Genomic DNA, 19,769 nt, shown 5'->3' with positions numbered 1-19,769 from the left:
CTGAGAGGACATGCACATAGCTGTGGATGTTTCTGAAGACATTTGTGGTGATAATGAAACATAAGTGTGAAAGGTTTAACCTCCTGCTGCGTCCTTTAAACAACCTGACGGTGCACGCTGGGCAGTCTTGGTTTTTAGAAACTAGTATGTTGCAAATCATTTCCTGTACCTTTATAAAATGTCCTGACTCATGTGTTGACCATTGGTTTTGTTAAATAATAATTCAATGCTTCCCATAAAAAGGGAAGATTGTGAATTTGAGATACAGATGACGTGTTTCCTGCTACTGAGTTCTTCTTTCTAAGATCAGCTGGAGATGATCTTTAAATCCAGCAGAGTCGCAGAAAAAACAAGCAAGACTAGAAACGGCAGATCTGCTTGTTGGACCTGGGTAGACCTGCATCACCAGGGTCCAGAAGAACCCTGGATAGACCCTGCTGGCCAGAAATGCTGATGATGTATGGCATCCTGGACACTTGTGACATTTGTAACCCTAACCCTCTTAAATACATACAATGCTAGCAATTGCATTCTGCTCGTAAATGCTGGAAATATGATCTGCATGGACAGAAATAGAGTTGCACACACACACACGATGTGCTTCTGCCTCCTGTGGGTGTGTGTTTGGGAGCAGAGCTTCACAGTAGCCATGGTTTTCACCTCTAATCTCTCCACCAGACTGGCCTCGTTATGTAACCATGAACCCACAGCAGCACAAACATGCACTCGTCCACTGCCGTGACCCTCGTTCTTTCATGTTTCCATTTAGTTTTGTGACTGGTCGACTGACGTCAGGCGCTGAAATATAAACGTATATATTTCTATTTAACGGGATGCAGCCGCTCTCTGCGCAGCATGGGCAGCTGAGCCATAGGCTGACATTGTCAGAGAGCGTGTGCGTGTCTTTGTGTAAAAGCGGGAACATCAAAGTGGAGTGTGCTGCCTTTCAACTGTCAGCCTTCCTCTGCTCATTAATTTATTCATCACTCTGGAGCTCCTCTTCATGCCCTGCTCTGCGTCTCTGTCTCTCTTCATCATGTCTCCGCTCGTGCTTTTCCTCCCTAATCTTTTCCATAGCTCTGTTATTTGTCTCTCGTTCTCCCCGTTTCCTCTTCCTACATTTCTGACATCTGATTTCGTCCCATTAGCTGCAGCTCCAAATGAATCGTACCTGAAATGTATTGTAGAATTGAATATTTCCATGAAACACTGAGATCTAAATATACTCTGGTGACATCTGAACGATTGCTCGCAGAAACGAGCTCCACCATAAAACTGCAGCTGCTGACGGTGATGTGTTTTCTTTACAGACATTTAAGCCGGTGGTGGGGGAGCGCCTGTTGTCTTCAGTGGCAGCAGTGGAATTCTTATTGGACCGGCAGCTGGACTTCCTGTCAGACCACTCAGCCTACCATCCGTACCAGGTATTCACAGCTGGACGGGCTTTTTTCATCTCAGTGTTGGTGTTTGCTGTTTCGATTACGCAGAGATTGAAAAGACTACACCAGCAGCTGTGCTTTTCTATTTCCAGATATTTGCTTTTACGCGCATACTTTCATTAAAATGTCTGAAAGTCAGGTAAAAAAAAATCCTTGAGATGAATTTTTGTTTCATGCCACTTGTTCAGCATTCCTGCCTCTCGCTGTGATCACGCTTATTCGTGATACTAAACAAATTTATCAGACGTATTTTAGGATCTTGTTGCATGAGTCACTGCACTTGGCCCTACTAACCTAAAAGCAGAATTTAGCGTCTTCATTGTAGTTTCTACTACGTCACTGCACTTAGAGTGGTGCCATAGACGGTGATGAAATCGACCGTGGTCATAGTAGCAGGAAACAGCTTGATAAGCAGTGGAAGGAATTTCCTGCTGATGCAATCATGCATTACAGTTATTATTTGATTTCTATTCACTCTCTAGACTTTCATGTCTCATCTCCACATATGACAAACACATACATGTCCAGGCACGCGTGGACACACACAGGACTTTAACCCTTTAAAATAATGCGAGTGTCTGCACCGATCCGTCATCATCAAATAAGAGAAAACAGACGGAGAGTGTTTCTGGTGGTCAGCCTGCCAGGTGCGCGGTGGCACAGATGGGCACGTTCGTGACGCTTGTTCATCTCCTGAACTTTTGTCCTGCAAGAGATTTCTGTCAGGAAGAGTGGAGGGAGACAGGGTGGCCCTTTAACACAGAGTAACACAGACTTGTTAGTTAGTAGTAAAACATACAGAGCTCCTGGGAATAGTGAGCATGTCACCTGTACACCTGCAGGTTGAACAGCATTACGTCATAAATGTTTTTGATGCTAGTTCATGTTGTCTGTTTGTCTGCAGAAACACTTGACAGGAACTCGGCGCTGACAGCGAGCTTTGAGTGGTCTGCTGTTACATTAGCACACAAACCCACACTGCAGATAGAAGTGGTCAAGTGAGGCTGATATATGTCTGATATCCATCTATTGTAGGCCAACAGTGGGTCACTGTGTTTGCAGCACCCAGGCAGGAGCCTTGGATGATGAAAGCTATACAGTGCACATCAGTAACACCTTGTTTTGTTTGACCAACAGTTTAAAATCCACAGTTTGTCTGTTTAATGAAGAAATGTGTCCTTCAGCGATTATGATGGGTTGGATATACAACTGAATAGCAGGTAGTGAAGGTGCATTCAAACTATTAGATAGGAAGAAACACTGAGTAGGCCCTGGACTGGATGAGCGGAGGACTGATCCACTGATCCGCTGATCGGGTTGTAGTGTGTGCAGGTGAAGAGCGTCAGCTACGATCATGAATTCCTCATAGGCTGGGTGTCAGAAGAAAAAGACATTCTGGGGTAAGTTGGATAACGTGGTCGTGAGTAGAAATCGGTGGCTGCAGCTCATTGGACGCGTAGGCACAGGAAGTAAACAGACTTCTCTCTTTACGTGCCTCATTCATCCATTCATTCATTCAAGCACTTGTTTAAAGTGCTTTCTATGATTACACTGACAGAGGGAGACTGCTATCATAACAGTCTCCCTCTGATGGACCCATTAGAGAGCAGGTTGGTCTTAATACCCTGCCTAAGAACATTGGGCATGCAGACTTACCTTTCAGTGGGTAGATGGTCCCGCTCTACCTCCAGGGCTACAGCCGCCCCTGAACAGAGGTTGATTAGATGGTGTTGGGTCGATAAGGAGGGCAGTGGATGTTGTGAAAAGGCTGTGGTCAGTATAGAGTGACGTGCAAAAGTGGATGAACGTACACACAGGTGGACTGCATGATTTTCAGAAGCTGCAATTTGAAAGAGGGACTGTGAGGTGGCAGTAGCTGCCGGGGGAGTGGTCAGGGGCTAGTTTGTAGGATGAGTTTGGAAATCAGGAACTAAGACAAAAGGCTTGGATTACATGGTGGAAACTAACGAAGAAAGAATGTTGGTGAGGGGAAAATTTGAGCTGGGCGATGAGTGGTAGGGACGAGTCACCAGATGACTGATAAAGTACTGCTGAGGGGAGCTGCCAGGAAGGTGTTTGATCTCATTACTAACTTCTTCCTCTGGAGCCTACAGAGCAAGAGCCGCGGTTTAGAATGAGTAAAGAAAAGTCAGGGAGATGTAGACAGTAGACAGGAGTACTGGGAGACTAGTATGGCATATAGAGAGGTGGGAATGGTTTATAGTGAGTTATAGGCGAGGCTGGATACCAGAGAAACACAGTGGGACCTGTATCAGCTGGCTGGGCAGAGATCAGGGATACAGATGGAAACATAATGAGTGAGAGGATGCATGAAGAAGTGTACTGTTACTGGTTTTAAAGAGCAAAGGTGATGTGCAGCACTGTAGTAACTACAGAGGGACGCGCTGATGTGATGCTCACGGGGCAGCACTGCAGGTGTGCTGTTAGCTTTGCGAGTGTTTATGAAGACGTTTAGAGAAGGAACTGCACTTTGTCTCGTGGAGTTAGAGAGACTATGATGGTGCCAGGAGAGTAAATGTGGTGCTGCATGAGGACGTCAGGAGAAGAGAAGTATGTGAGGATGGTGCAGGGCATCCACGGGGATAGCGACACAGTGGTGAAGTGTGCAGCTGCTGGATTACACCAGCATCTGCTTCGAGCCCCTCAGATGAGGTCATGCAGGAGTGTGTGCGGAGTATGATGTTTGCAGACGGCAGAGAAGAGAAATCAAAGTCATTAGAAGCAAGACGGAGTTAGAGAAAGAGAAGCAGGTGCCGATGAGGCTCTTACACCAAGACAGGAGGCTGAGGATGCTCAGATGTTCATTGGGAGTGAGCAGCATTAGAAACGAGTCCATCGGAGCAGCAGTTCAGGCTGAGACGGTTTGGGCATGTGCAAAGCAGGGATGGTGGAAATACTGGACAAAGTGTGATGAATGTGGAGCTACTGGGCAGATTTCATGGATGTGGTGACAGAGGAGGATACGGAGGACAGGGTGAGATGGAGGTGAATGATCTGCTGTGGCAACGCCTGAAGGCTGTAGCTGGAAAGAAGAAGCAGCCTATAAAAATGAGATGAAACTGAAACAGCCTTAATAAAAATGATGAACAATCATAGTACTTTGTTACTTTTGATATGTGTGCCGCTGAGTGCTGGTGCCTTTTCTTTAATGAGCGGAAATGAAAATGGCCACGTCGTTCCTGCTTTACTCTACGCTCCAACCATACTGGTCCCATTTCTGTTGTGGCCAGAAGGCTCATTAAAGCAGGAATGTTGATTTGAAATGAGCCTTCTGGCTGTCCTGTCCTAACCTGCTCACAGCGACTGAGAGCAGCGTGGAAACTCAGACCTCCCTGCTGCCTTTATGCGAGTGATGATTTTCATCAAGAGGATTTCTTTACTAAGAACGTCAGATTTGTTGATTTTGAGCACATTTTGTACACATTGTAACCAAATTAAATGTGCTAATGAAAAATGAGTCATTCATAATTATGTTGGATACAGCAGCCATGGAGGGACGCTGGCTGTGGAGCGCAGGGAGGTCTGTCTGCTGGATGTAACACTGCCAAACCTGAACATGACCATAAGCTGCGTGTGCAGTCTGTCCTCTGATTGACATGTTTGCACGTGACTGACTCACACCTTGGGCAGAAGTTCATATTTAACCCAAGTCAAAAAAAGCCACATGTATTGTGTTTGCAGTCACACAGAAGTTGAATCAGCTGCTGCCGTGATTTGTTTTATAGATTTCCACACACTGTACAACTTTTATGCATGATGTAGCGTGATTGTTAGAGTAAACAACACGGCCACTGAATGTGCAAATACAGTATATCAAAATTAGGCATGCAAATCCATCCATGCTCTTCCACTTATCTTTATCAGGCTCGCGGGGGCTGGAGTTTGTCCCAGCTACCATAGGGCGAGAGGCGGGGGTGCTCTGTGGACAGATCTGCTCACAGGGGAGAGAGACGAGCACCCACATCCACACCTGTGGACGATTTAGAATCACCAGGTGACCTCCCCTCACCCTCAGCTGGTGGCAGCAGATCGTAGGGGGCTGCTTGGTTGTTGGGGCCTCTCTGTATCAGTATAGAGGTCTTTACCTTTCAATATTAAATGCTTTGGGACAACTCATTGTGATCTGGTGCTGTATAAATAATATTGAAAGGAAGTCAAATGAATACACACTTCATGATAAACCACATGACTACAATATACACACTGACACTACACAGTCTGCCACATGAGTGGTGACTGAAACAGGAAGGAGTGTCAGATTGGAGGGGGCAGTGCTGACTGCAGAGGAGTTGTAACACGCACACACACACACAATGCAAATTCCTCTATTCTTAAATCACTCATGTTCACACAGAGCTCCCCGTTCTTTAGTAAAAACAGTCGTGTGTCTCTCACTCTCTGCAGCCTCAGAGAGTTTTATTTCTTTCTTTTTGGAGTTGGACAGGAAGAAGAGAGTGGGAGGGGGCGGGGACTGCAATCTGTTTGGCATAAACGCTACAATGAAGTCAGTGTTTAGTGGGCCAACCCAGGCTGCTGCTCAGTTGTGTGTGTGTGTGTGTGTGTGTGTGTGTGTGTGTGTGTGTGTGTGTGTGTGTCTGTTACTAGAAAATTGTGGTCTGAAGCTGAAGAGCAGCAGCCAGATAATAAAACTGTTAGTGCTGACTCACCAATCTGACCAAACGATGCACACACTGTGTTTCAGATCTGTCGCTCCACCTTTCTGCAGAGATGCTCTCTGTTACTCTCACGTACAGCAGAGTAGAACTTTACTTCATGTGATCATTAAATGCTCCTAAAATGCTTCAACAGCACAAACACAGTGGACAGGAGCAAGCTTAGGAGGCAACTGCTAACCACATAGCATGCTTATCAGTCCAGTATCAAAACAGCCGAGTCATATAAACCACAGAACAGATGCTGTCCCGCTGCCCCAATTTATTACTAGAGCACCAAATACAGATTCATCTGTTAATAATAGAGCCGACCAAACACAGTTTCCTTCTGTTAAGTGTAAATTCACTTTGAAAAGTCGAGTCTGATGAAGGGGATATGGGGTTTAGGAGCTCAGCAGGAACATCCAATGGAGATGTGGCTGGAAACCACAAAGTACCAAGTATTGGGTTTCATGGAAGCTGCTGCCAGCCCGACCCGTTGATGGTGTCATGAGGGGACGTTCAGTATTGTTCACATTGCAGGATCACTTCTGTGTGTTTAAAATTAAGAAGTTTTCTTTGTTTTCCTCCATGAATGTGACTGTTGGGGGAGGAAGGCAGCAAGCAGCTGACACACCCATTTTAATAGTGTTCAGCTGACAGCCTCAGAGCAAGTTTCTGGCTTTATGCCCTGCAGTGTTCCTAATACAAAAGCTGCTCTGTGCTGTTGCACAGTCACCTGCTGTGTCTGACTGAGACTTGTGTGGGAGACTATGATGCAACGTATGTAAGAGCGCCGTAAAACCACGTGTATAGAGTCAGCACTCAGATCTGACAAAACAAAAGCTTTGGAAGTCTGCTCGTCTTTGCCAGCTTACATCACTCATTCAGTTTTGACTGCCGTCAGAAAAAGGAGTCAAATTGTTGCTGGACTCGAGTTAGTTTCAGAACATCGTTTCAAACTGACATTACTGCAGGTTTGAAGCTTCATACTGACTAACAAACCAGGCAACATCATAGCCCCGCTGTTCACACACAGAGAATAGTGTGTGCGCTCACTGGGATGGATTACGAGTTAGAGGAGTCTATTAACAGAGGTCATTAGTCATCAGAAGGACAAACTCTAGAATAGGAGACACGCTGCTTTCCACTGGGCTATTTTTAGGCTACACTGGTTTAATTTGGAGTTAAAAAAGGTTTTGAAAGTAGAGCACTGCAGCAGGATCAGAGAGGGAGGGGAAGGAGATGACAGAGAAGGTGAAATGAAAGCGGCCTCACTTCCTGCCTCTGTGTCTTTTTGACTCCTGCCACTCTTTATCTGTGAGGAGACGTACACGGACGGGTGCTCACACCCAGTTCTTATCTCACAGTTTTGTAAACAGTAATTAACAATAGAGAAGATTATAGATGATCTCATATATGAGAAAACGCTCAGAGATCAGAGCAGCTCTGAGCTGTCTCAGCCCGTCACCAGGATAAGGAGCAACTCGTCTTATTTGATTGAAACACCAGTAATCCGTTTTATTCTGGAACATCTCAGAATGGATCGTTACTACACGAGCTGTAGTGCACATAAGCTCCTGACTGAGCTGCACGGAGCTGTGAGACGGTGTGGTGTCTGTGGTTTGGTTACTCGTCGTCTTTTAGCATCCCTTTGTGTCTGTGATGTCTCTGTCTTATACCTGTTACCTTTTTACTGTCACAGCAGAAAATCTGTTGTTATAGAAAAACGTAATTATTGATACTTTGAATGTGTTACAGCGAAGGGATAAAGAATAAAAGAGCACGTAGTAGTGTGCAGAGTGAGGGCCTTATACTGTGAAATCAAAACGAGGTCACAGAAGAGTAAAAACGAACACTTTGTGGTACAAAGTGTACATTAATACACGAGTCGGCTCAGAGGGATGAGCGGGCGGCCGTATGATGGTGAAGAGCGGCGAGCTGCAGCCCTTGGCCGCCCTTCCCCTCTCTCACTCTGCTGTCCTGTCACTCTTCACTGTGTCTGTAAATAAAGCCAGCAAATAATTTAAAAATAAATAACCAGTACACTAGATCTAAGAAACTACTCCAACAAGGTGTCATGTAGGGATATGTGTGTGTGAATCTTTCTGGTATTTGTTTCACTTGGTTGTGGCTCGGTGCCACTGACAGTAGAGCTTCACAGCTGTATGAAACATAATATCACGTCTTTCAAAAACACTTCATTTTTTCCTGGTTTCTAGTTTCAGACTGAATCTGGGTTTTTTATAAACATCATCAGATTTTGACAGGAGTTGGATTTTTAGATGTTTTCAGTCACTGCGGTGAGAATCCGCTGATGTCTCAGCCATGGTGGTAATGCTGGCGCTTTAGATGCTGCGTCCACACTGGGCGGGATTTGCTCTGATGATGTTTGATGACTTCAAGTGACGAAGAGAAAAATAACCAGCGGCGATGCGAGATGGTCCCGACTTTTCTCACCTTGGAGGTGTGCGGTGACTGCGAGCGCCAGGGCAGGATACGATGGCTGACACATGACCTGCTTTTACAGGATTACCGAGACAACCAAAGGATGACACGTGTGCAAGTAACTGCCATCTGCTTCAAAGCCACCTTTGACGAGCAGTTTGCAGCTTTATATAAATAGTTTCAGCGGTCATCGGGATATAAATAAACTGAATGCACAAAACAACAACAAAGAGCTTGTATCTGTGCCCCAAAATAAGGTCGTTAAAACCCTTTTTCCTGTGCAAGTTTCTGTCATTGTAGTTACTACTGCTGACTTCACCCACAGAGTTCAGCTCCCCGTGCTAGTTCTATCATGTTTCTGCTTTAGCTTTTACCAAGACAGGCCTTTGCACAAATAAACAAGCACTGCTACCCTTCCCAGAAGTCTGGACTGAGGGAGGAGACTGCATTAGTTAGTATTTAATCCTTTAACAGCCTCATGTTCAGTCATTAAACAACAATGCTGCTGTACATCGTGCTAAAGCTCATGTAGACGATCAAAAAGGCACGTTTTTGTTGACACGACTGCTGTATGAACACGCATGAAAACATCATAAAACACTGAAATGTAATGCATTAGAAAAGAAGTGTGATGTGAAAACCTTTATTCTGTAGATATGAACTGAATTAAGCAGGAAAAGTGTCTGAAGATTATTCCAGGCTTTTTATCTGAACCCACAACATACTGTGCGAGTGACACATCCATCAGAGGAAGCAGGGATGTTAGCAGAGGCAAAATCAGTCTGTTATTACAGACGGAAAAATCCAGAACCGGAAAGAAGGATCATTGGATCTTTTCATCACCCACATTCCAGCAAGTACAGTATGATGATCCCAGTCTGGACTGAGCACAGGGTGTGAACCATTCATCAAGGAAGAGACGTCTAGATTAGACTTTGCAGAAGATCCACGAGCTAGCAGCAGCCTGTGCAAGAAGGACACGGAGGCTCTGACACACTGTGACGTACATAACTCTTTCTTTTCTTACATTTAGGACTTTTGTGGTCACGTTAATAAAGAAATGTAAACATTCTAAGGAGTTATTAGCTTTTGAAGTTGAAATGAACACGGTGGCACCGGTAGCTGAGAAACCATCGTCTGTGTCAGTCTGGTTGTTTCTGAGCTGGCTTTGACTCAAACACGTGTTTAATCATTTGCTGGTACTTGTTGGTGTCTTTAAGGATGAGGTGGACAGTCAAAGCCCAGTGTTAAGAGACAACCCTCAGCTCCACGAAGAAGTGAAAGGCTGGCTCAAAGACCAGAAGGTGCAGGAGATTTTTATGCAAGGTAAGTCTTTGTTTGGACTGTGTGGTCGCATTTTAGCATGCCGTCTTATTTCGCTAAAGCTCACCACGTCAGTGACATCGTTACTGTAATAGTTGTTGTATAAGGAACATGCAGTGGGACTATAACTGCAGTGGGAACTGTTTCCTGTGGCTCGCAGGTCCCTACTCATTAAATGGCTACCGTGTGCGTGTGTACAGACAAGACTCGGCCACCCAGTGGTTCACTGGTATCATTACACATCACGACCTCTTCAGTCGAAACATGGTCGTTATGAATGACCAGGTACGTGGATGCACTCACACACAGTTATGTGATGTTATTATTTAAGTAGTTTTACACTGTGTGAAATGGATCGAAAGGATGGGACGTGTGACCTTAACCTGAGACACACCCCTCTGTCTTCATCGTGTTTAAAATAATAATCATTTACAGACGTTTCATCTGATTTCATCTGCTATTAAGAGACAGAGGCAAAAGGAGTGGAGTTTGACTTTTCCCGTTAGCCTTCAATGAAAGCAGGCATGAATCTGACACCGCCCAGTTACTGATTTACACTGAAATCCGATTGATACCATAGATGGATCTACTCAGTCTCAGAAGTGTTTGAATCTTAGTCACCTCAGGGTCAGAGGCCGTTTTGGTGTATCTACTCTGAGGCTGAAGGATACCTGTAATGGTTGGTTAGCAGTCTGCAGATATTCTGTTCTTGCTATAGACCTGTACATGCAGAGTAACGTAAATACTCTAATGATGTTGTTTACATTTGCATCTGTTCATCATTTGATATCATTTGAATTCTCCAAGATACGAGTGTCGAATGAACCTGGTGTGTGTGCTCAGGTGCTAGAGCCTCAGAACGTGGATCCATCCATGGTCCAGATGACCTTTCTGGATGACGTTGTTCACTCTTTGCTGAAAGGGGAAAACATCGGCATTACCTCCAGGCGCAGGTCGCGATCCAGTCAGAACAACAACGCTGCCCACGTGAGTACAGACACAGAAGCAAATATGACATACAGTGATAAACTATCTGTCACCTGTGCTGTAGGTACTCAGTGAAAAATTAGAAATGAGGAATAAAGATGGATTGTATGCAAAATATTGAGTTGATGAGGGTGTGGAGTTGAGACGAAACACACAAAGCTGTAGAATAGCAAAGATTGGTGTACTCATGACTGTCGAGCTGAATGCATCCAGCACGTGGCTTTTGGTGTTGTTTCTGTTAGCGAGCAGCTGCTGCTTTTCATCTAATCTCAGCATCATCTGCATCCTCCTGTGTATCTGTCCGTGTCAGAGACATTGGTCAACACAGATCTCTGAACGCTCCGCGTCGTCATCCTTATCCTCAGCATTCCCCGAACAGGGCTGTGGCTCCGAATCTTCCACAGAGCTGTTTGACCAATGTCCTTCCTTATTTTCTGTGTTCACCGTATCTTTAAATTGCCAACTTTGCCTTTAACGTAAAAGTTTCTATGAACCTCGCCTAAGAGGTTAGACACTCAGGCGCTCTGTTGTTCTGCTCACCTCTCGGCTCCGTGTAATGTGCCTGCGGTGTCAGCAGGTGACCATTAAACTGTGGTGATGTAATGTCAAGTTGCCACGTACTCGTTTGAAGCAAGCTGGTGTAAGGAGCTAACGTTGAACTCTTAGCCAGTCCCGCAGTCAATAACAACATTTCTCCTTGTCCCACATTTTCTTTGTGTTCATTTCATTTTGTTATTTTTCTTTTTATTATTTTTTCCTGTTGTCGTTGACATTTTAAAGATGGCGGGAGGGAGACCCGGCGGGACCACTGGCAGCACTCAGGTACCCCAGAACCCCCACTGCTACACCACCTCCCAACCCTCCAGTCCTACACTTTCTGCAGTAGAACAAAGCTGACAGACGTCCTCTGTGCTCAACATTTTCACACACCCCTAAATCTAACTCAGGCCCAGGGTTGTACTTACAGTGTGAAGCGATTACTGTTTTCATTTGGTACTTATAAAAGAACAAGCTGAGTATCTGCAGTGGAGCTCTAATTCCACACATCTGCACTGAGATGCAGTCTTGAGCCAGCGTCACACACTGGGACAAAGCTGGAAACACGGTCAGTGATCAGCTTCAGTGGAAGCGGACTGATCTGTCTTCTCAGTCTTATAGGTTCATTTCTGTAAGTCAGGTTTTATTAAATACTACTGGCTGCCTCAGCAGGCACTCGGTCACATCAACTATCAATAGTTTTACTCCATTGGTCTTTTGGACTGCTCGTGGAGTAATCGAATAAGCAGACAAATTAAACTCTGTGAAGGTAAAACGTGGAGCTCTGTGACAGTGTTTGTTAAATGAATATAGCTGACCTGCCTAAATCATCTGAAACGTGTAATATTCGGCCATTAATTCAGTTTAAAACGTTTTCTGTGAACACCGATTGCATTAAACCTAAATCTGTGCTCTGCAACGTTTCACATGTTCATTAAAAGAGTAACCGGGCCAAAGTGCTTCTCACAGCGCCATCTACTGGCTGCTTTAGCCTCCGCCACACCCCGGGTAATATAGCTGCTCCCAGCTGTGACGGTGTGTGTGACCACAGAGGTCAGTGCAGCAGTGTGGGGTTGCTTTTTGCTATGCCTTTCACCAAGGATTAGATCACGTGATTCAAGAACTACCTCTCACAGACACTGAATGTGCTGTGCATCATGTGCCTGGCTGTAGGTTCTGTCCTTATCAAAGCCACGGTTTGACCGCTTTAGCACGTGTCCCTCTCACGGTCAGCAACGGGACAGAGTGAATAAACACACTGGCACAGCAGCCTCCAACATGTCAGTCAGAGTCTGTAGGAGTTGTGCTAACAGGAACAGACTAAGATCGACCACACGGCGCTGAATGTCAGTGTTTGTCAGCTTCTAGTGATTACGGGGAAATAACCACGGGCCCATGTTGGTCATGAAAAGTGGATAGGTGCTTAGTTCAATGACTCACTCTGAGGCAACTTCATTGACCTGCTGACGCTGGGAATTATGGATAACGCTGACTAATGGGAGAGAAAGGAGCGCCCACTGCCACAAACAGGAAGTGAAGCCGCAGCCTGGTAATGAGGCCTCGGTGTCAGCCTTCACAGCGATGGAAACAAAAAACTCCTAAAGACCTCATTTCACTTATTTCACTTACAAATGGTGACGTTCTCGTGCAGCACAAATGTAGCCAGATCGGCATCACTGTCATCTATAATGAAAAACATGTCGTTTTCCAAAGCAGAGCTAAGCCTAGATAATCACATGCAGCTCGTTTATTGTAAATACAAATTGGACATTTAGCAAATTTAGTTCCTTGTAAACATCTTGTGAATTGCACTGACTGCTGTGTTGCATAGTACTCTGCTGCATGCGTACAGTAAATCGTATTGAGCAGGTGTGCTTTCAGGGACAGGGGTTATCAGCGTGCAGACCCCTGAACACCTTCAGCAGAAATAGATCAGCAGGTGCAGCATTGTCTTTTACTGTACTGGTTACAATCATTTGAGCGTACTGGTTTGTAGGTTTTCATCTACTTTACAGACAAATGCACCTTCATGTTCTCTGCAGCTCTGGGACCTCGTTACCTAATATACCATAAGAAGCAGAATGACAGTGTCTTTGTTGCTGTGCGAGAGTCACAGTATCAGGATGTGCTGGGGCAGTGATGCTGTCACTGATGAGCTCTCTCTAGCCTGAGATCAGCTCACTGCCCTGCACTCTGCAGCCTATAAAACCCAAGTTAAGGACAGCTCCAGTCATCCGTGTGTCATCTTCCATCACTGCTGTGGGGGCATCATAGCAATATTGTCCTTCCTGTCTGCTGTGGGTCATTTGAATGACAGTAGGCAGTGACCCTCAGTTGCAGTCGGGGATGTTAACTTTGTGCTCTTTCACACCAACCCCCCAGCAGACTGATAGTGTTAGCTGTGCATCTTCACCCACCAAGTTAAGTAGTTTAAACTTCACTGACATGATTTCACATATTAAACTAGGCAACTGCATAATAGCTACTGTCTACCAGAAGCTTCTGTGCTGTCACTGGGACCCAAAGCCTGTCGGGTAACCTCAACACTGCACAGATGGAGGTTTGTTCCTGTCCACGTGATAAATAGGAACATTCTCTGAAACTAGAAAGTACAAAGTAAAGCCTGATGACTCCAGCCTGTTGCAGGGAGTGTTCGTGTCTGTGGACGTTCCTCTGACTGAAGCTAAACTCAGGCGTGTTTTAAATTAATTGCAGAAGTATATCAAGCAGTCATACATATCTGACTGTCGTATAGATACCATATAGAAGAACGGTGTGTTTGTAGTAGTTGTTTCAGTGTTCCTTTCTTACCTCATAATCTGTACAGTTGCTTCACACCCATGGTAGCCCAGTTACTTCTTTTGTTTGTTGATGTCATGTGTAAATGTGTCAGCCAATGCTTGATTGTGTGCAGCATACAGCCTGCCAGCCGTAACAGTGAAACCAGACAATAGAATCTGATGTAGGCTTTACTGATGTTGTTGAGGTGCACGTACTGGTGGGTAAACTCAGACTTGTGTTTGTGATTCTGTAGATTCTGTTCATAAATTGAATTTGTTATTTATTTCTGTTTTCATTCTTGCAGAGTCATTACACACGAGCCCAGGCTAACAGCCCTCGCCCCATCATGACATCAATAGGCCCCAACTCTAAAGCCTCACAGGGCATGCTGGCCTCCCAACAACTGAGCCAATCGCAGCAGAGTCAGCAACCGGCCAGCCAATTACACCACTCGCCTGGTGGCAGCGGGCGGGAGCAGAGAGAGCAGCGCATCTCTCGTTCTTCCAGGAGGAAGGGATCAGATAGCAGCGTTCCAGAGGAGGAAAAGGACCGAAGAGAAGAGCCCGCAGGGCGAGGTGAGTCGGGTTTCATCACAAGAGAGCTAAAACATGCACACACGTGAAGGCGTTTCATGGAAGCCACTTAAAACTCCAGTTAGTGGTTGTGGTAAAAAGCCCAGTTTCATGTCATATTGAGAACAATAAATCGAGTCAAACAGAACAAATATCATGCCTGTGTCTCAGTGAAATCACAACAGCATAAATGCTCACCTTTCACAAAGTGACTTCACCAGAATGTGATGTCACGGTGGCTTTCCCCATCTTTTATGTACAGTCTATGACCTTAACCTAACCTATGGAAAAAAGAAGCAATTTTTGGTCGCTGTGCAAAGGTTAGCTTAACGTAAGACTCGGACCAGACGTTAGATGTTAGATGTATTATGCACCATCATATTTAGTTTGTAGGTTTCTGTTCAGGAAAGTTTACTTTTGCGCCTCACCCATGTGTGTGGATCTGACCCAGTTTAGTGGCTAAACCAGTCCAACCTCTCACTGGCTCTGCGGCGATTACGGTCATGGTCAGACTGAGGTTTTACCTCCAGTGCTGAATATTAAAACTGTGCATTCTGACAGCCCCTAACAACATGATGATTCAACAGTCCAACATATTAACAGAAAGTTGTGTGTGTTGTGACTGTGCAAGTGTTCTTGTCTCTTTCCTTAACATCTGAGCAGCAGCTTGCCTTTGTTTGTGATACTGAAAATGTTTCAAATGTCTGTGAAGGAACCCAGCTACACGACGATCTGTCCAAAATAAATCTGTCGCTACCACGAGTCTCACACAGGTGCAGAATGATCCCACCTGTTTGTCGTTTGTTCAGAGCCCAAGTCCAAGGTGAAGCAGTCTGCGAACAAACGCAGGAAAGGTGACGAAGATGAGAAGAAGGCGGGTCCAAAGAAGCCGAAGACCGACATGACATCCGATCTGTCCGAGAGCAGCGACTCAGAAAATCCTCACAATAAGAGAGCCGCCCACTCCTCTTGCTCATCTTCTTCCTCCACCTCCTCATCTTCCTCCTCCTCCTCCTCTTCCTCCTCCTCAGAGCCCAACTCTGAGAACGAGCTAAAGACTCGCAGCGACGTGAAACCAAGTGCCATTTCTAAAATGGAGGAGGACGAGAAGCCGCTTCTGCAGGGACCCGAGACCAACGATTCCTCGTCTGTCATTGGCCGCCTGTCTCCATGGGCGGAGCTTCAAGCAACAGAGGATGTCAAAAAGAGCGTAGTGAAGGAAACGAGCAAAATGTTATCAAAGGAAGACGAGGAACTGGTCGCCGTAACGCAGATCACCCAGTCTCCACGGCAACAGACGCCGCTGATGTCTGATGTTGTCCAGGGCGGCGTTCTGGAGAACAGCAAGAACACTGTGAAAGGTGAGCTGCTGCAAGTTTCTCATCTCTGACGACGCTTCAGTGTTCTTACTTTGTTGTGTTTTGTTTTAGCGTCGTCTCGATCCCAGACGCCGTCGCTGTCCCACCTCCACAGCGCCGGTGTGATTGACATCACAGATGACGCCCAGGCCACCGTGCACCGCGAGAGCTCAGAGGCTGTGTCGGCACTGCTCGCTTCCGAAAAGGCCGAGTCCACGGCCCTTTCACCTTACCTCTCTCTCAACCCTTCACCCGTCTCATCGCCTCCTGTAGCGCCGTCTCCCTCGCCATCGGAGGGAGGCCGCAGGACGGAGATGGAACCTCCCGTGCAGCATCAAGGCATCTTGGGAGGCGGCGTTACGGCGCCTAAGAGCGTAAGCAGCAGGCTGGAGTTTGCGTCCTCTGAGGTCATCAGGTGAGTGCAGACAATGTTTTAAATATTTCAGCTCACGTGTTTTTACCTGATGCTGGGACGGCGCCCGAGCGACATGGACGCCTGTGACAGAATGAAGCGACGTACGAGTTTACATTGATACAATAGCTGTTATCTCAAGGTCAGGGGTCAGAGGTCAAGGTTTCTGAAAATCTGGTGACTGCGATAATTCGAGATCAAGGCGACATATTCTATTGAAATTCATCCCGTAGGTGTGGTGCCTGAGCTGCGGCTGTAAAAACATTAATGTGGTGGTGATCCAGCTGTGGAGTGGGACTACTTTTCCCAGGGCCTTTTCCTTACTCCAAAACCAGGAGTTGGAATTATTTCCGGTGCTGTTTGATCGTAGAGCTCAACAACAACAACAACAACAACAACAATCTTTATTTATAGAGCACATTTAAAAGCCTTGGGCATACCAAAGTGCTTTACATAAAACAATAAAAAATAAAACAGTTCACACATTAACATCAAATACATAAAGGTAACGAATTATGTTCACAGATAAAAGCCACCAATAAGAGTAAACTGCAGCACATAGGTTATAGCAAGGTAAGACTGTACCACCATGATAAAAGACACCAATAATGGAAAGAAAGCAGAGAATTTAATACAATAGGTCAATAGGTCACTGCAAGCAAGCTCAACCACTGCTGGATTTGTGGGCCTATCTTAGGAGAGTAAAACACCTTTTTATATTAAAATATTAGCAGTCAACACAAGTTTAGCAAACACAATGGATCTCTGGTCATCAAAACTAGAACCACATCTGGCACAGCTGTGATCGCGGCCTGCTCTGGCTCCTAGCTACTGCACATTTGTGGCTTTGTGATTCCCTAAAACCTGCAGATTGAGGGAGATACTGAACTTTGTTTTACCTGGTATGCATAAATATATATTCTTTACGTATGTGTTTATTCCTCCAGTGTGCTTTGTGTACCAAAAGTATTGCTCACTTAGCCAAGATGTAGGGCAGTGCACTGGATGGTGGATGTCACTGTTAAATAGAGCAGCCCACTAGGACCCCTCTGTGTTTGCATGTTTTTGCCATTCATGTAGACTCTTTCTGGTTACTGTAGGCTCCAGTGCAAAGACATGAATGTTAGGTTCCCACCTTCTCTCGCCTTTTGTAGCCTTGAGATAGACTAGCAGCATGTTTAGGATGCACCCTGCTGTTTCTCCTGTCACACTCGGATAGACCTGTGACTAGGCTAACAGGAAGTACATGGATAGATGGAAAATGACCTGGTCGGGTCAGGGTTAGACAAAGTGGACTGAGGATCTGAAACTGAAAAAGAAACGTGTCCCAGTCCTGGATCGTAACTGAATGCAATCACAGAAACCTGCCCTGGACCACATGGTGATCTGAGGACTTCTCTCAACGTTTAACTTTATAGTCTTTCAAATATGGTCAACATCATACTTGCTTCTTACTTTTCCTGCTGTGCTTTTTTCCCAGGCCTGTCACATCTATAGCTGAAAATGTGTTGCTGGTGGAAAAGGAGAAAAATGTCCTTCCTCACCATCATCTTCATCAGCAGCAGCACCATACACTACAGTCGTTCCACGCTGGCATGAAGAGTCCCTCTTTATCTGAAGAGACAAGAAAGCACCCTCAGCAGCAACCAGCCCCCCACAAGATGAACACGGTGCTCCCCCCTGACATATCTAAACCTCAGATCAGCTCCAGCCCAAACCCCGGCTCAGCTCACCTGGACTCCCTGAAGCAGAAATCCCGCCCCGACAGCTCTCAGAGCCCCTCCTACCCCAACGCAAGTCAAGCTGATCTCGTCAAAGCTAAGGCCCACGCAGGCCTGGCGGACATCTCTAAACCTAAACCTAACACCTCCCCCGAGGTATCTAAACATAAAATGCTGAGGTACTCGGATACTTCCCCGCCTCCACCGTCTCGTTTGCCAGTTAAAATAGAGTTGGCAGAACCTCTGCGGTCTGGCTTCAAGCCAGTGCGGCTAGAGTCGGGCGCGGTCAGTACGAGCAGCAACACAAAGAGTCCGCTGATTATCAAGAAGAATGAGCCCTTCACTGTTTACAGAGACCCAGCTCTGGTTCGCTCCGACGCAGAGAACTCCGCCTCTGCAACAGTCTCATCCAATCACGTGGCAGCCTATCTCCATCCCCACCTGCACACGTTGCACTCCCCCCACTCGCCCTGCCTTACCCCTGCGTCACACCCCCACGCAGCTTCCCATCTCCTTGCTCCTGCTCACACCTCCGCCCTGCCTCACCCACACCTTTTGCCTCCCACTGTGCTCCCAGCCATGGCCCCTCCTGCAGCATCTCTCCACCCTCGACTCGACTCTCCGGGAGGTCTGGGTCACCTTGCTCTGCCCCACCAGCAGCAGTACCTACAGGTGTGCCTCCTGTGTGCTGCAGTCCTGTACTGTGGAGAAGAGTAGTGTCTTTGTCTTTTTACCCTCATTAAAGAAAAGCTAAAGATGCGTCTGTGTGTTTCAGGGCCAGGGCCACCATTCGCCATCTCTTCTAGCCCAAGCTCACAGCGGGGCTGCAGGACTTGGTCTGTACCCAATCCTGTGGCAGTACCCCAACGGAACGCCAACGTCCTACCCACCAGGGCTCAACCTGGGTGGACCCACGGCTAAGTGGGTCCACCCTGAAAATCCTGTTACTGTGAACTCTGAGGCCTCTCTCAGGAGGGTAGGTGTACAGGAGCACCCATGTCAGCGTGTTTGTGTTCATATTTCCACTGGTGAACAAAGATAAAGGATGTGGTAAAGGCGAAGGAAAGATTTGGTTGGCAGAAAGAAGAAGTGTCACCTTTAAGCTATAGTCTGTTTCTGTTATACGACAGTTCATTCAACAGGATGACACGTGTCCATATGTCCATATTTATTTTATCGAGATTTCTGTTTCCAGCGTGCTGACGCTTACAGTGATTTACCCGTTTTGATGTTCAAAAGTTCGCTGCTGTGGTTTCCAAAGGCTGGTTTTTTCTTTAACACTGGCAGATGCTGTTGCTCCCCTGGTTTCCTATAAGCCTGTTGGCTGTGAGCATGATGTGTGACACAATAATGAAATAAGACGCTCACCTGTAAAGCCCAAATGCACGTCGCTGAGCTCTATGGATGGATCTGTGAAAGTCTGCACCTTCCTAAAAATGCCTTCACAGCACTACAACGCTACATTGATCCTAGTAATAGCAGTAGTACAGAGCTTTGTGATACCGAAGCCTGCCACCT

The 19,769-nt window shown here is 46.1% G+C and overlaps 1 protein-coding gene across 3 annotated transcripts in view; it reads left to right on the top strand.

Moving 5' to 3' along the window:
• jmjd1cb (jumonji domain containing 1Cb) overlaps positions 1–19,769 on the top strand; it is a 67,353-nt gene that overhangs the window by 27,168 nt on the left and 20,416 nt on the right. For 2 of the 3 annotated variants that reach the window (XM_085465332.1, XM_085465331.1), the window contains exons 2-11: positions 1,311–1,424; positions 9,781–9,886; positions 10,044–10,168; positions 10,727–10,870; positions 11,651–11,692; positions 14,493–14,763; positions 15,570–16,121; positions 16,191–16,533; positions 18,011–18,923; positions 19,027–19,227. In XM_085465332.1, coding sequence (XP_085321458.1) covers positions 9,880–9,886; positions 10,044–10,168; positions 10,727–10,870; positions 11,651–11,692; positions 14,493–14,763; positions 15,570–16,121; positions 16,191–16,533; positions 18,011–18,923; positions 19,027–19,227 — 2,598 coding nt within the window. In that variant the 5' untranslated portion in view covers positions 1,311–1,424; positions 9,781–9,879. The remainder of the gene's footprint in view (positions 1–1,310; positions 1,425–9,780; positions 9,887–10,043; positions 10,169–10,726; positions 10,871–11,650; positions 11,693–14,492; positions 14,764–15,569; positions 16,122–16,190; positions 16,534–18,010; positions 18,924–19,026; positions 19,228–19,769) is intronic. The other variant, XM_085465333.1, reaches the window with a different exon arrangement.

This window comes from Copadichromis virginalis, linkage group LG8, assembly GCF_057382275.1.
Source record: "Copadichromis virginalis isolate Kocher_CV1m ecotype Utaka linkage group LG8, C_Virginalis_male_GT1.1, whole genome shotgun sequence".
Lineage (NCBI taxonomy): Eukaryota > Metazoa > Chordata > Actinopteri > Cichliformes > Cichlidae > Copadichromis > Copadichromis virginalis.
The sequence above is the reverse complement of the archived record's forward strand: the minus strand, read 5'-3'. Positions and strand labels throughout refer to the sequence as shown.